The sequence below is a fragment of the Cibotium barometz genome, chromosome 8 (genome assembly GCF_041138505.1).
Source record: "Cibotium barometz isolate CiBa-2024 chromosome 8, ASM4113850v1, whole genome shotgun sequence".
Lineage (NCBI taxonomy): Eukaryota > Viridiplantae > Streptophyta > Polypodiopsida > Cyatheales > Cibotiaceae > Cibotium > Cibotium barometz.
Window position 1 is genome coordinate 46,316,815 of NC_141053.1, and position 14,360 is coordinate 46,331,174.

Consider the following 14,360-nt stretch of genomic DNA (forward strand, 5'->3'; position numbering starts at 1 on the left):
TGGCTTTCGGCTATACCAAGCCTCAAATGGTGTTATGGTTTTCAAAGCTTTTGTTGGACACCTGTTCAACACATGAGTTGCACACATTATAGCTTCCATCCAAAATTTGTGAGGCAACTTTTGTGCTTCACCATGCATCTTGCCATCTCCATGAGAGATCTATTTTTCCTTTCAGCTACACCATTCTGCTGTGGTGTATAAGGCACAGTACATTGGTGTTTGATGCCCTTTTGAAGCATATAATCCTTGAATGCATTTGACATGTATTCTCCACCTCTATCTGAGCGGAGTGTTTGGACTTCACATGCACACATATTTTCAGCCATTGCTACAAAGTGTCGAAAGCATGTAAACACATCTTCTTTTGCTTTCAAAGGGTAAGCCCAAGCAAACCTGGAGTAGTCATCAATGAATGTGACAAAGTAAAGATGTCCCCCCAATGGATGGTGTCCGCATTGGACCACATACATCACTATGTATGAGCTGTAATTTACTTTCAGCTCTAACAGCTCCATCTTTGGGGAATGGTTTTCGTTGCATCTTTCCCAAAATACACCCCACATACATGTCTTGGTGGAGACTCAAGAGGCGGCATATTATCAACCATATGATGCTTCTGCAAAAGCATCAAACTCTGAAAATTTACATGCCCAAAACGAGCATGCCATAGCTCTGCATCATGCATAGCAGGAGTGTGGGCAGCCACTGTATTTGCATCATAAGTGCGCTTGTCATAGCTGTCCAGCTTATACAAGCCTTTGTATCGTGTTCCAGAAGTGACTATTTGATAACCCTTTGATGGGTCTTTCACCAAACACTTCCCATCTTCAAATTCAACCTTTAAACCTTGGTCGTTTATGGTGGCTGAGACGGAGAGCAGATTTTTTTTTATTCCTGGAACATACAATACATTTTTCATACATATATTGGCACCATTGGCTGCAATAAGTATGACATTACCAATTCCCTTTACTGGATATGTGGTATGATCTGCACATGATACAGTGCGGCCATTTGAAGCATAAACCAAGTGCTGAAATACATCATTGCATGAAGTGATGTGGCTCGAAGCACCACTATCAAAATACCATGATGCATTCTGTCTGTTAGATGCAATGCAAGACATATCAGTGTCTGAAGCACCTGGTGTGTCACTAGTGCATGTGACCAAAAAAGTGTACTCTTCTTGGATTACATTAGCTGATTGCTGTGCTTTGTCATCCGAAGAGTCTGCTACTGCATTGCCTGCTTCTTTCTTTTTCTCTTTTGCAATCCTTTTCCTACATTCACTGATGTAGTGTCCAGGCTTATGGCAGTAGTGACATTTTCCCTTCTTTTTGGGCTTGTTTGCATCCCCTTTGTCAGACTTTTCACCACTAGAAGAGGGCTGTCCATGACCAGCCTTGCTAGACTGTTGTCCCCCATGCTTAAAGCTCTTTGCTTTACCCTTATCCTTGGCTGTAAATGCCTTTTCTCCACCACGGTTGCTCGATATGTTTGCTCTTGTTTGCTCTTCCTGCAAGAGTAAACCCACGAGCTCTTCAAAAGTGACGGGATCACCACCTCCTCTCATCGAGAGGTTGAGAGAGGTGTGAAAGCCCAAGTAGGAAGGCGGTAAAGAATGAAGAGTGTTGGTGACCATCTGTCTGTCTGGGATAACCTCATCAATGTTGAGCAATTGTTCCTGCAAATCTTTCACTTTGGTGAGATGATCTGCCATGGAGTCACCCTCATCCATAGAAAGAAGATCCAATTGCCTCTTCAAGTAGGCAACTTTTGCCTCGTTGCGTACTTGATACATTGCTTCCAATGTGTCCCATGCAAGCTTTGATGTCTTGCATGAACGAATGTGCGGAATAATAGTCCTTTTCACTGAAAGGGCTATTAATGACATGGCCTGTGCATCTCTCGAGTCCCATCTCTTCTGCTCTTGTGTGGGAGCAGGATCTACATCAGGAGCTCTTTGAGCACCTGCCCTTTGAGGCGTGGCTGGTTGAATGGTATGTGGGCGTGTGTCATCACCACACACGATGCCCCAAAGCCCTTTGGCTACCAGCAAATTACGGATCATAAAACTCCAAAGGGAGTAGTTAGATCCATCCAGCTTGTCCTCCTCGGTGAGCACACCAAATACATCTGTAGCATTCTGTGCCATGTCAACAAAGTATAACTGCAAGCAAACCAAGCACCAATGTGCACTGCCAGGCAACCAAATGTCCTGTGCAAATGTATGCCTACAAACCAAAACAAGTGTAAACCTGCACCAAATTGTCCAATTACACACAATGTGTATACATACGCGACAAATCGCAGCTGTAATGCCCAATTACATGCTCCAATCAGAAAATCCCCAATTTTTATGCACTCCAATCGCTTCAATGTGCATCTAATTGGCCAATTTCCACAAAAGCCCCAAATTTCTGCAAATGTAAGAGCTTCAATTTGCCAATTTTGACCTCAATTTTGAAAACCCCCAAATTTTTGCAAATGAGAGGTTTAATTTGCTGATTTTGACCTCAATTTCGAAAACCCCCAAATTGCAGGCAAAGCAAAATTCCCAATTTTTTCAATTTGTCCTGAAATTGAGAAATCCCCCAATTTGCCTGAATCCACCACCTGCAATCTTTCAAATCTTCCTTGCATTTTTATTTTTTTTTGTTTGCTGAAACACAAGTACCTGGGCAGCCGGGAAGACCTTGTTGAAGGTAGTCGTTGCAGGTGAAGGCGTTGGAGGGAGTGGTGTTGTGGGGAGTTGTTGCAGAGCACGGATGGCAAGACGGAGGCGTGTAGAGCTGCAGACGGGTGCATACAGGTCACGAGGTGTGCAGAGGACAGCAAGGCGGAGGCGTGCTCTGGGCGGTGGCGAACCAGCAGAGGCGTACGTTGTGGAGCTGTCGGGTCCCAGCGGGCGAGCAGCAGGCGTGCTGGAGTCGGCTAGGCGAGCTGGAGTCGTGGGCTAGCGCGAATGGCCTGTAACAGGCGAGCGAGCAGTGGAGCCGGAGTCGACGGTGTCGGAACGGGTCGGAGCATAGACGGCCGACGGAGCACAGACGGTGGCCTTGGACTAGCGACGGGCGAGCGCGCAGGTGGCTGGAGTCGACGGTGGAGGACGGACGGCGGCCGGAGCAGAAACGTCGACGGTGGGTACGACGCTGGTCGGTCGGAACGGCGAGCGCAGGGCGACGGTGACGGCGAGGTCTGGGCCCAAACGACTAAGGCCAGACGGGAGCACGTGCGGATCGTTGACGGGCCAGGCCGGGCCGGGACGGAGGTGACGGAGCTCCCAAGCGCCGACGGACGAGCGGGAGGTGCAGCTGGCACGCCGGCTGGAGTAGTGGCGCCGCCCGCGAGGCTGGGCGGTGGTGGGGGGCTCCCCACTAGTGCCGCCCGATTGTGGTGGCTGGACGGAGGAGCGTCGACGGAACCGGCGAACGAAAACCTCTGACGGACGGCGACGGAAATTCGCAGTCGACGGAAAAACACAGCGTCGACGGAATTTCGCAATTTTTTCTGCAGATTCTGCACAGCCACCACTCCAGGGACAGCTTCCAGCTCTGATACCAAATGTTGGGTGTTGGACTCACACACTCACACACACAAACTTGCACATTAGGGTTAGGTGCAGGGTAGAGAAGCTCACACACAGAAATGAGAGAGAGAGAGAGAGAGAGAGAGAGCCAAAAGTGTGGTATCCACAAAATGCAAGTCAACCCTTGCATGTGTGCCACATCCATATAATATAGAAGTACAAAATATTATGTGTGTCCTTTCACACTTGATGTCCAAGGGAAAAAACCACATGGAAAAAAGTGCCCTTGGTTAAGCCCTGTTCACACATAGCACTACCATAAGTGAGCATATGCCTACAATCCTCTCCCTAGATCAGATGACCTGATTGACCGGTTAGTGGGAGCGAAATATTTCACAAAGATAGATTTACGTACTGGCTATCACCAGATACGTATTCATGAAAGGCATGTCGAAAGAACCGCCTTTCGGACTAGGTATGGCCATTACGAGTTTCTCGTATTACCTTTTGGGTTAACCAATGCTCCAACCACTTTCCAGCAAATGATGAACGATCTTTTTCGTGAACATTTGGGAAAATTTGTGGTGGTGTTCCTGGATGATATTTTGATATATAGTCGTACTCTTGAGGATCATGTCAGACACCTCACGATTGTCTTATCTATTTTAAGACAGAATCGACTATATGCAAAGTTAAGTAAATGTGAGTTCTTTATGACCGACATCATTTACTTGGGACACAAGATCACTAGAGATGGATTGAGCATTGACTATGACCGAGTTCAGAAGGTTCTGGACTGGCCTATACCGCGAACAGTGAAACAACTTCATTCTTTTCTCGGTTTTGTTGTTTTTCTTCGAAAATCTGTACGGGAGCACTCTTAGCTCACACTACCGATGACCGACTTATTGAAAGGTCGTAGACGTAAGTCAAATCAACCTATCACTTGGAATAACGATTTGGATATGGCCTTCAGACTTTTGAAAGATAAAGTCAAGGAAGCACCTATCTTAGCATTACCTGATCCTAGTCGGCCTTATGTTCTTGGAACTGATGCCAGTGACTATGCTATCGGAGCTGCTTTATTTCAAGATGGTAGACCGGTTGCTTTTGAAAGTAAAAAGCTAGACGACACTCAATCTCGTTGGCCAACCCTTGAGAAAGAGCTTTATGATGTGATTCATGCTCTCAAGGTTTGGAGACATTATTTATATGGCTCCAAGTTTGTGGTATTGACTGATCATCAGTCAATCAAGTATGTGTGTGATGCGGATGATTTGAGAGGAAGGAAAGCTTATTGGGCAGAGTTAATGCAAGATTTTGATTTTGAGATCCGTTATCGAAAAGGGTCCATGAATAGTATTGCAAATTCGCTTAGTCGGATTAGAGAGGTGAATACTTTGTCGTTCACCGAGATTTCTACTGACTTATTTCAGTCATTGAGAGGGCTTTGCAGGACTTATAGTTATTTTGGTCCATTTTGGCAGAAGATCCAGGACGGGAGCTCATTGATTGACCAAGACTTAATGACTGAGCAGTCTACCATTCAGGCTGCAGGCGGCCAATGGATGATTCGGAATGGTTTACTATTCCGTAATGACAAAATTTGCGTACCACAGATCCCGGACATTAGGTCCAAGATTCTTAACGAGTGTCACGACGCCCCTTCTCCTGGACACCCTGGGGTACACAGGACACTATCATTAGTGAAACACACTTTTTATTGGCCAAAGATGAAAGGGTATGTAGAAGATTATGTTCTCAAGTGTCAGATTTGTCAAGCAAATAAAGCTGAACGCTTTAGACAGGCTGGGTTGTTGCATCCTTTGCAAATCCCAAGTAATAAATGGAAAAGTATTTCCATGAATTTTATCACCGGATTGCTAAGAACACATCAAGGCCACGATTCTATTTGGGTTGTGGTAGATCGCTTGACAAAAATGGCTAGATTTTTACCGACCCGGAAGACTATTACAGCTACGCAATTAGCACGGCAGTTTATCGAGCAATTGTTTAGACTGTACGGGTTACCGCAGGACATAGTCAGTGATAGGGACTCTAAGTTTACGAGTGATTTTTGAAAACTTGTTTTTGAGAAGTTGGAAACAATTTTGAATTTGAGTTCCTCAGATCATCCTCAATCTGATGGCCAGACTGAAAGAGTGAATCAGATTTTGGAGGATATGCTTCGAGCATATGTATCCAAAAGACAGAGTTCATGGGAGGATTATCTTCCTATGTTAGAATTTGCATATAACAGTACTAAGCATACGAGTACAGGGTTTAGTCCTTTCATGCTTATGTATGGTTTTCAACCTAGATCACCTGTATCAGTAGGATTCTCAGGACTTCAGCATGATGCAGCACGTAATTTTTTGCAAGATATGCAGGAAATGTTACAAGTTGCAAAGAAATCTATTAGAAGTGCTCAAGACCGAGACAGGTTTTATTCTAATAGACATCGTTCACCCAGAGAGTTCTCTGAAGGAACGATGGTGTATTTGCGAGTTCCAAAAGATTCCGAGACTTTATGGACACGTAGATCTCCGAAATTATCCCCTAGATACTGTGGACCATTTCGTGTTACACGACCGATTGGTTCAGTTGCATATGAATTGGATTTGCCTTCTCGTGTGAAAGTTCATCCTGTATTTTATGTCAGTAGACTTAAGGAAGTACTGGGTGGAGCAGATCAGTTAGTTACTCCTCAAGAAATTATAGATGTCGAGGGCATGACATTTATTCCGCACGAACCTGAAAAGATTCTTGGATTTCGTGAAAGAAGATTGCGTTATACGCTTATCACGGAATACAAGATCAAGTGGAAGGATCATGTTGAGGAGGACGCTACATGGGAGACATTGACTACTCTTCAGAGAGATTACCCTGGCTTTTAAGTGAGCTCAGGAGTGAGCTTTTAGAGGAAGGGGAGTATGTCATGTGCACAGTGTGTATCTACCGTGTGCTACACGCACGCAAGACTAGTTTCGAGGCTTGGGGAAGCTTGGAACTAGGCACGCTGATTGACGAGCTGAGTTAGGGAAATACTAACGGGTGGGCACCCAAGTATGGACGGGCGGACACCCAAGTGTGGACGCCCGATGACCGGCCAAGAGCCTATAAAAGAGTGGCCAAGGTTAGTTATTGGGATATAGAGAGTCTCGCGAGTTTGTGAGAGCTCTATGGTCTTGGAGCCTGGATCTGGTGCAGACGTGCACCCGCTTTACGCAACCAAGGCCGGCAGCAGTCTCGAGGCCTACGAGGGCAGCTTCGTGGCGGTATGGGACGTCGCGAGGAGGAGATTGGTCGGTACGTCAACCTAGTTAGCTCAGCTCGTGGCTCGGTGGGGACAGTCAAGACTGTGGGCTCGCCCACGGCTGTCATGGTTGGGAGGTGAGTCAGGCCTGCACCCCCTTGTTGTTTGTTTATTCGTTTGTTTGCACGTTTCGAGTCTCGAACCATGAACGATCACAAGGAGATCCGTGGGGATTTGACAGGCTATCAAGGGAAGAGCAGCAATAGACCACCCCGTGTATGGTGGGGGATCGACATGAACCGTGGTCCGATTGAGACTTTGGGGTACTGTAGAGGATGTGAGTATCCGAGGAAAATAATTGCTTTGATGCATGGGCCCTTATAGATTCCAGATTTGAAATGCTAGGTGCTTGAGGTGTTGACTCCATCCTGTCGAGACGGGCAGATATAGCCTCCATTTTAGATGCCTGCGCGTCCGTGGATGCTGAGAACCAAATTAGTGAATTGTGAATCCATGACAAATATCAAGTGATCAAGGACCAGGTGAGGGATTTCAGCCCTGTGGGATGAGGTAGAGGTTTGGTGGGGCAAGGAATCAAAATATATCCCAATTAACCCAGGTGCAATGAAGAGAACCCAAATATTCACTTTCCCAAAACCCGAACCTGTGCACTCGTGGAATCTAAGTGCTCTAATAGATTTGTAGGCTCCCTAGGCTTTGTGTAGAACACTTGTGCCTATGTGGTAGGGTTTTCCAGAGAGAGAAAGAAGAGTGCCGCAGAATCACACATACAACACATAAGATTCCTCAACTCCTGCTTAGTATTATGTACAAGAAATTAGTAATACAAGTGAAATTCAAGTACAAGATGTGACTGAGAGTGAAGATGTCAGATCACAGTCCTATGACCTATGTTTGGCTTTGCCTTGCCTACTCGTAGGTGTGTCGCAAGGATCCAACAGGGTAATGATCCTATATGCACAGTCGTGGACAAGTTTAGCAAGCAAGTACATTTCTTGTCTGTGAGGAAGATCATTAAACCCAAGCATATGGTGAAGGTCTTTCTTGCATATTTTTCAAGCATCATGGTATGCCGAAGTCCATTTATGGGGATATAGATCCCAAGACTACGAACCTGTTTTGGAGGGCTCTCTTTTGATAACATGGACACTAAATTGGATCATTGGTTTATCACCCAGAAATGGATGGCCAAAGTGAGGCTGCACATTCAGCTGTGTTACATCTTCTCAAGTGCTATGTTGCAGATCAATAGACTGTGTGGGAGAAGTATCTATCGCTTGTATAGTTTGCCTACAACATGGTAAATGCATCCACGGTGAAGGCCCCATTTGAGATCGTCTATGGCAAAGTGATCTTGCCACCCTTTGCACCAAAGATGAGATATTTGTCGCCGCCCATGAGTATGTTATGTTGCCTTTGCACAGGTGTGGACAACCATTGCTAGGTCTTAAGATAAGCATAAAAAGGTTGCTGTGTAACTTGGTTGAACACAATGCTAATCAATACCCTTAAATACACTAAGATTTGATGGACACTTGCTCAAATACAAGAAGTAAATTGCTGAATTGACAAGAGACACACAATGAGCCGGAACGGCTGACCCCTCCCTCAAATAAAGTATATTGATCTTGGGAGAATCAAGTACATAGTGTCATGGGCATTTCTGACCAGATTTCCATACCAATGCATATGAATACAATATTGCAAACAAGTGACCCACACTACCCTCTCAAGTGCCCATGTTCCCTACCATTTGCTCTCTATTGTTCCACCAACACATGGTAGCAACAATCTGCAAGAGAGCACGTAGGACAAGAGAACACTACACAGGATATGTGATCTTGTAATCCGGTTCCTTCCTCCTGCTACTTGCTCCCATATTTAAGCATAAAAGCTCACCAATAGCAAGTAGAGTCGATGACAGCAGAAGTCTTCGCGATGAAAGTCCTTGGAGTGTTGAGATCTTTGATTTGTCGCCTTTCTTCGCGACAAGAGTCTTCAAGAGGATGAAGGGAACCTTGGGAAAGCTTCCCCTATGGTTCAACTTGAGAAAGGAAGGCTGAAATTAGGGTTTTCAGCAAAAAGACCAGAAATTAAAACCAAAATGAGAGCTATTTTGCTGAATTTCAGTCATTGGGAGTGAGTAGGAGAGTGATTAGCACTTGGAAACACTCTTGGAAGCTTGGAAAACACCCTAGCAAGTTGGGTATGGCTATGGAGAGCTTGGCAATGGAGAGAAATGGTGAAAAAACAGAGTTTTCAGCCTCCAAAAATCTTCATGAAGAGAAAACACGAATTTTCTCTTAATAAGTAAGTGAATTCGGATCTAATCAGGTGAAGGGACATGGGGAGATGCCCATTTATGAGTAAAAGGGGAGGATCAGGTCCTGGACATTGAGTCTTGTCCGCCTCGGGACTTCAGTGAGTGTGAACTTGGAAGCGGCCATAATTTATAAGTGACTTTTGGGCGCCCAAACTTTAATGAAGTGGGAACGCACTCACTTATTAATATTGGCTAAGTCCTAAGAGCTATTTGAGCCTAGATTAGGTAATACTTACCACCTGTTCACATGCCACACAACCTGTCAGCAGACAATTTCAAACGCACGGTTCACGGGCAGGCGTCCCCTAGCCCGGAACTACACATAGGTCATGCAGGCATGAAAACAGCATGCAATTTCATTTGCAAGCAAGCACATAAAGATGCTATGCAATGTAGCATTGGTATGGACAATCCCCGTTCTTGAGACTATACCAAAATAGACGTGCTCCAGGCAAGTACACGAGGTACGAGACCCAATAGAACACCAATCCACCAAGCATTTCCGGGCATGTACACAAAGGCACAAGTCCCAACGGGAAGCCAAATCTACCGTATCACATGAGTGGCATCAATTCCCGGCATAAACAACTGCCATGGACACCAGTCCAATGTACATACATGATAAGAAAGCACGGGTGGACCAATTGAGTGGCCAAATGGTGACATCCCCCCCAGCTTCTAAACAGTTGTCCGCAACTGAAAAGCATCCAAATATGTTTGAAGCACATGCGGGCAATCTTTGAAGCACTCTTCATCTACCCATTTAGCATCAATGGGAAGATAGTTCCTAAACTTCACAAGGTAACGCCTCACAACTTTGCCTGCAGAGCAAGCTTGCGTTCCTTGTGATACACAATCTGCTCTGGCTGCAAGATCCCCTCAAGCTCATCCACTTCTGGTGGATCCTCAATGACCATTTCACTGGGCTCCGGCTGTAACTCGCGGCGAGTGCCCGGGGGACTAGGACCTTTGACACACTTGTCGATACCATCAAAGCATATTAAAACATTTGAACATGGCCACAGCCTTAACACATATCCATTATCACTTTGCATAAAACATAAAAGCTAGACAAAGCAAATTGGCGAGCTAGGCTGGGGATGGACTGACAGGCGGGCACCCATGTGTGGATGCCCGGTCACCAGTGACCAGCCAAGAGCCTACAAAAGGGTGGCCAACGTCGGTCAGTCCGTCAGAGTCTCGTGAGGCTATGCGAGAGCTCTGCGGTTAAGAGCCTAGATCTAGTACAAACGTGCACTTGCTTCATGCAACCGAGGTCGGCGGCAGTCTTGAGGGCCATGAGGGTAGCCTCATGGTGGTATGGGACGTCATGGGGTAGAGACTGGTCGGCACGTCTAGCTAGTCAGCTCAACTCGTGGCTCAGTGGGGACAGCCAAGACTTGTGGGTTTTGCCCACGGCTGTCATGGTTGGGTGGTGAGTCAGGCCCGCACCCCCCTCATGGTTTTATGGCTTTGTTTTGCAGGTTTGGAGTCTTGTTGCAAGTATGTCCTCCGAGGCATCCCTTGGAGGCTTGACACTCTTTTTGGTAATATAATCTAAAGGGAGGGGGGTTGGCCTATCTTCGGCCCCTACTGTGATATACCATGGAGATATTTCATTTGTTGTTAAGTAGAGGTCGAAGGCCCAAGCCTGATCCACTTGGCTTTGTGCTCGGAGTACACCGACAGTGCAAAATTAGATGGGTTGTGCTGCTTTTAGCGATCTTAATCTTGTTTACAGTTAATTGGTTCCAAGGTACTCTCTGGCCCGTTATTACAGTAGTGAAAGGCAATAATTGTGACTTGTCTAGTTCCATCTCAAGACAGGGATGAGGACCACATTTCTTGTTTGGATATGTTTTTGGTCCCCTTCTAGCACCCAAGCTATGTGAATCTGGTCAAAAATAAATTAAAATGTCAAATCTAGACTTCATCTCGATATGTACACTGAAATAAGATGCCATGAGGTAGGATCGTGATGATGGGAAAAGAAGAAAGAGTCTCCTAAGGCCTTCCATTGTGATGTGGAGATAGAATGCAACATAAAAATACCAGAAATGATGGGTGCCTTGTGTTTGTCTACCAGGTAGACATCCTCTTCACTCCTATAGTAATTGATTGGCTTCGCCCTCGTGTGAGTGGCATGCCTCACAAGCCCTGAGTGTTTCATCATTAGCAATGAAACCCTTGCTGTTCTTGATGAATGAATCTTCTAGGAGACAGCTGGGTACTATTCACCTCCAGTGTATCAGATTTTCCATCTTTAACCCAGCCTACATTCTGTAGTTTCGTTTTTAGTGCATAAATGTACTGCAAAATTAATGATTATTTAAAATAAATCAAAAATAAGATTCGTGTTTTGTACAATTGTACTGAACAAAATAATCATTACTTATATTACTAATCAAAAACACTTTTTTTTAATTGACGTAACATCCTTTCAGTGAGTTTATCACGTGCGTTCAACCCTATGGGGAGGCCCACCTTTCAATGCTTTTCGTAGAATCTCTCTTTCCCTGTGGGCAGGCTTCTCGTACGACGTAAACTGTGAATTTATCACAGTTTACAGCTTGGATAATGTTTTGAAATCGGCAGAGGTCATAGAACGGCTATACAAAGAACGACTAGGGTTTTCTGACATCCATTGTGGGAAGATACTCATTATAACCTAAACCTAAATACACAGAAACCCTAACCCTAGATGGGAGAAAACACCAAATAGCATAAATGATTGGATTAACCTGGCGGGTGTTGTGCTGATCGACAGCAAACTTGGCGACATCGACGAGCTGCGGTGTATGTTCGACTTGCTTTTTTCCTCCCAGAGTAGCCATGGCGTTAAGTGAAAAGCAATAAGAAAGAAATGAACGATACTTGAGGAAGAGGCACATATTTATGCATATTGTAAAAGAAGCCACGTGACAATGGCGTGGGATCCAAGTTAGGCTATGATGCTAGAGCACTATTTTTTCAAGGAATAATATTAACCAGGCGAGGTGGGCTATGATGTTGCCTTGACTCTTCTGAGTTGCCTTGACTCTTCTGAGTTGCATCCACACACTTGTGACGAGGAGTCGAGGACATCTCCGGCAATGGCCACACTCCTTGGCACCTTGTGAAATCAAAACCCAACAAGAACCTTGTGAAATCAAAACCCACACTCCTTGGCACCTTGTGAAATCAAAACCCAACAAGAACCTTTGATTTGCAAACTAGCCCTCGGCCTTGATGGCAAGGTAGGGTTGTCCATGGAGACAATTTGCGGGTGGAATGTTTTGATTGCCACCAAGAGTCCATCTTCGACACACTATACACACGAGCTCGCACAAGGATCTTCATCTCATGGCAGCCCACTCAATTAACAAATGATCTGTGCATAAACACACTACTACTTTACCTAAGCTAAAGTGATGCCTAACTAAGATGAATCCATTGTGAATCTAAAAGTGTGGAGCTACATGCCCATACGTATGCTCATACCCACCATGACATTACACATGCTCATCGAATTGATTCTTCTCAACATTTGTAGGATGTTGTACAATCGACTATAAAGCTTAAAAGTGATTTAATTAAATATAGGCTCCTACAACTTCGTTTATTCTTACATTAAATCCATTCACAAAAAATAGTGAAAGATGTATACTCCTATCTCTGTAAGGAGGATCACCAAAGACTCAATTAGTAATGTGTATACCTTGGTCATTGCAATTATGAAATTATTGTGATTGCTTGGCTCCATGGGATCTCCCTTGAGAGGTTCACACAAAGAAAAGTGTTAGAATATCAGGTCAGCATGTGTGTTCCGTTTATTGGTGAGGGGAGGCAAGTGTCTCCACATTATTGATTTTACTTATTGCTACTAGGCATCATCTTTTAAAGTAATTAATTGTTATTTTAATCCTATGTTATGATCCTCCTTTGCTTCTCGTTGACTTCAAACTTGGAATTAAGCTAAGCTAGGTAGGATTAGCTAGTTAAACAAGCTCAAAATAAGAGTATTTAGAGAGAGAGAGAGAGAAAGAGAGAGAGAGAGAGAGAGAGAGATTTCAACTTTCCAAGATCTAAACTATCCTCTATTTTGTAGTTGTAGTTGCAATAAGACCTTTTTAAGACTCAAGAAACCATCTCTAGTGGCAATTGTAGCTTTAATCCTATGTTCTAATCCTCCTTTGCTTCTCGTTGACTTCGAACTTAGAATTGAGCCAAGCTAGGTAGGATTAGCTAGCTAAACATGCTCTGATTGTGAATTTTTAGAGTAGAGAGAGAGAGAGAAAGATTTCAACTTTCCAAGATCTACACTATCCTCTATTTTCTAGATGTAGTCATAATAAGACCTCTTTAAGACTCAAGAAACCATCTCTAGTGGCAATCATAGCTTATTGTGCTCTCTATGTGTGCTACAATCTTTGTGTGTGCAATGGTGCACCTTCAGTAGTATTTCAATAGACAAATCTATATGGTAGATACTGTGTGGCTCTCACCCCCACAAGCTCGGGAAGCTAGAACATGTTAGTTGACTTCCACAATAGCTCGTAGCCATTGCCCTTAGTATTTAAAGCATGCAAGGGTTCCTTCCTTTGTGGTGGGCAACTAGCACGAATAACATTCAACTAGCATCGATGCCATTTGCCAACAATTGATCTCTCTCATCCCCAACATTTGCTCATCTCCTACATTAACACAATGTTCTATAAGATAAAGCTCAAGGCAATGCCTTCTCCTCTCGTATAACAAAGATAGATTTTCCCATACTTGTAATGCAAATCTTGGGCATTTTCAAAATGGTGGTAACTTCGGGTGGAATCGTGCAACTTCTTTGCATTCAAGTCCCCATGGGCTTGCACTATAAGCAATGTGGCTAATTGAGTTGATATTAAAGTTTATTAAAACCTTTTTTCTATAAAGCAACCTCTTAAAACCGTAGTGGTGTTAAAAGGTCATCACATAGGGTCAACGGGATCATCATTTTCAAGTGTTTTTATTACAAATGTTATCATTGAAAATTATGTGGACTCATCCAGTTGGGCATCATTGAAAATTATGTGGACTCATCCAGTTGGGCATCACCAAAGGATTCTTTATTAGCATCATGATCTTCATCAATGAAGTTGACATCGAAGTCATGCTTCACCCACACATGAAGCTGGCATCAAGTCATGGTTGATCGACGCATGCTTCTGTGGTGGTGATGACCACATCTACATTGACATCACCTAATTCTTCATGGT

General features: G+C 44.4%; 1 protein-coding gene across 2 annotated transcripts in view; it reads right to left on the reverse strand.

Annotated features, from left to right (window-relative positions):
• Positions 1-12,031, reverse strand: part of LOC147636337 (cysteine proteinase inhibitor A-like) — a 54,917-nt gene extending 42,886 nt beyond the window's left edge. For both annotated transcript variants that reach the window (XM_086801772.1, XM_086801773.1), the window contains exon 1: positions 11,871-12,031. In XM_086801772.1, coding sequence (XP_086657898.1) covers positions 11,871-12,020 — 150 coding nt within the window. In that variant the 5' untranslated portion in view covers positions 12,021-12,031. The remainder of the gene's footprint in view (positions 1-11,870) is intronic.
• Positions 12,032-14,360: the final 2,329 nt, after the last annotated feature.